At 47.6% G+C, this 2,500-nt stretch overlaps 1 protein-coding gene across 3 annotated transcripts in view; it reads left to right on the top strand.

Annotated features, from left to right (window-relative positions):
- cacna1da (calcium channel, voltage-dependent, L type, alpha 1D subunit, a) overlaps positions 1–2,500 on the top strand; it is an 84,922-nt gene that overhangs the window by 43,628 nt on the left and 38,794 nt on the right. For all 3 annotated transcript variants that reach the window (XM_053673912.1, XM_053673910.1, XM_053673911.1), the window contains exon 20: positions 601–660. In XM_053673912.1, the coding sequence (XP_053529887.1) occupies positions 601–660 (60 nt within the window). The remainder of the gene's footprint in view (positions 1–600; positions 661–2,500) is intronic.

The raw sequence follows: 2,500 nt of genomic DNA, 5'->3' as shown, positions 1-2,500 counted from the left end.
AACTTACCCGTTCCACAGAGGTTCCACAACGTTACCGTGTGACTATAAATGGTTACCATGACGACGTGTCATCCCGTCGTAAGAACGGACGAACGAAGATATTGTAATGGTTGCGGTGATGTAAGTGGAATAAAACACGTGGGTGGGCTTTAACAGGTGCGAAGACTCGTTATTTGACTATAACAGCAGGTCTGTAGTGTGTCTCCGCTTGTTCGGTGCGTTTCTTTTCTTTCTAATCCTGTCACGCGGTGCCCTGTAATGAGCGAGTGTAAACGGGGTCCCACTGTACGATCAGATGAACGACTCTCACGGCACCATGTAATCCGTCCTGATAACAGGCCGATATAAACGATAAGTCTTGATAACCGGCTTGCGTTGCATGCTCCGTGCGGTCTTCTCGCCCTGATGCCGTTATTAAACGTCTCACCATTGCTCTTTGCAGATACTTGGTTACGTTGACTATGCCTTCACAGCTATCTTTACTGTAGAGGTCATGTTGAAGGTAAAGTCTGCGCTGCATGCCTGTGCCGTGCGTGTGCGTGCGTGTGTGTGTGTGTGTGTGTGTGTTGAATAACGCTGTAACCGTCTGATTTATTTCAGGTCCTAGGCTATGCAGATTATGTCTTCACTAGTCTGTTTACATTTGAGATTGTTTTGAAGGTAACCTCCCGAACAGTGCGCACGGCGTACCTGCATCCTCCACCCGTGTGTCGCCTGCTCGAGCTGCAACCCGCCTGAACGCGTTCAGTCCTTTTCTTTTTGTTTCTCTCCCCGAGACCCTGTTTCAAAAAAAAAAAAGAAGAAAAAAAAACGAAAAAGCAAACCATGAAAGCCCTCAGTAAAACATCCTGCTTCATCCACGAGAGTAGTAGCTTTAATCAGCTCTGGAGAAGTTTGGAAGTCATTATTTCTTCAGACCTGCCAACCCCGCTGTATCTTTTCAATACAGTTCTTTCACAACTCACTTGTATAAAAGGAGAAACCGCAGTGTGTGTGTGTGTGTGTGTGTGTGTGTGTACAGGGTTTTACGGTAACCACCAGGTGCTTGGATGGAAAAAAGCTCCACTGGTTTAGTTACGACGCAAGTCACTATAAAGCTTCCACGCACCGAAACGGACCAGCGCCTGCGTTATTGTCCTCGACGCAGCCGGTGGTTACCGTAAAACCTCCGATATACTCGCACGCCACTTTCCACCACTACAGACACTAACGCCGGTCTGACGTCAAGCACACGCTGCGAGGATTTATTTCGCATTTACCCTGACGGGAAGCGAGAGCAAGTCCTTCGACGAGAAAGTCAAGCCGAGACGAGAGATCACTCATGTGAGATGGTGAGGAAGGGGGGGGGGCGGGGCTTCCGGAGAGTTCAGAACACCCGCGCAGCTAGGGCTGGGCGATATTTCGATATGATATTGATATCACGATGAATGATTACGCGATATACTTTTCTGAGATATCGCTGGTATGGTGATGGAATATTTTTTTAAAAATAGTTCTAAATGAAACGCCACCGAACGGACGCTGTTGGTTCGGGGTCAGTTTTTTAAAAACGCGATCTTTACCTTTGTAGGCGTTAAAGAAAAGTATCGTCAAACTCAGTTTAACGTGTTTTTGTCTTGTTCGTGTTTATTTTACTACTGTTTTGCGGACAGTTTGTCAGCTAAATTGCGCACCGTGATCCGCATCGTGTAGCGTAGAAACGTCGCAACTGTCAATCATTCCACTTTGACATACCGATCGGCTTAAAACGAGTTCCTGTGTAAAGTGTGTGAAGGTTGGCAGGTCTGCGGCTCATCTGTGAACTGAAACGTGAACAGAAGGATAACCTGAATAAAAGTATGTGGCTATATATATAAATATCTATATGATGATGGTACATATTTGCTTTGACCGACACTGGGTTAAAACAAACACATCAACCCCCTGGCAGCCAGAGCTTAGTCCATGACCTCATAGCTGATTAACTGCATAAAACAGGGAGCAGAAACAACCATGCTCCGGCAGCGCATGGATCAGAGTATACGACGCATGAATGCAGCACGTCCTCCACACCCACAGGGGGCAGCACAGTACCCTTATAATTCCACTGCGCTGAAGCTTTAAATGACATTTTCCTGTGTCTCAGTACGCTTTCATCAACTTCCCATCGTGATTAGGTGGTGCGCAATACCTGTTTACGCACAGGAGGTTGATGATGGCGTGCTAACGGCGATTTTATTTGGTGCCCAGCGTAGTACTGACCCGAGACCAGTCTCCTTTATCTGAACCCCACTCTGGGCCATCATACAGTAAGAACCAATGTGACCGTGCTCCCAGATCAGCCGTTTCGGGGTCTCTGAGGTGTGCTGCATTGACATGCGCTGTATAACCGCCTCCTCTGAGCTTTCGTTGTTGTTCTGGCTGACGTACTCTCTGAATGCACGTGGCACGGCTGAGTTCTGCCCGGTCTCTCTGCCATGTTTGGAGACCGACAGGGTGCGATGTGATTACAGCACACATG

Source organism: Ictalurus punctatus, chromosome 21 (genome assembly GCF_001660625.3).
Source record: "Ictalurus punctatus breed USDA103 chromosome 21, Coco_2.0, whole genome shotgun sequence".
Lineage (NCBI taxonomy): Eukaryota > Metazoa > Chordata > Actinopteri > Siluriformes > Ictaluridae > Ictalurus > Ictalurus punctatus.
Note: the sequence above shows the minus strand (reverse complement) of the source record. Positions and strands in the feature narration are given on the sequence as shown.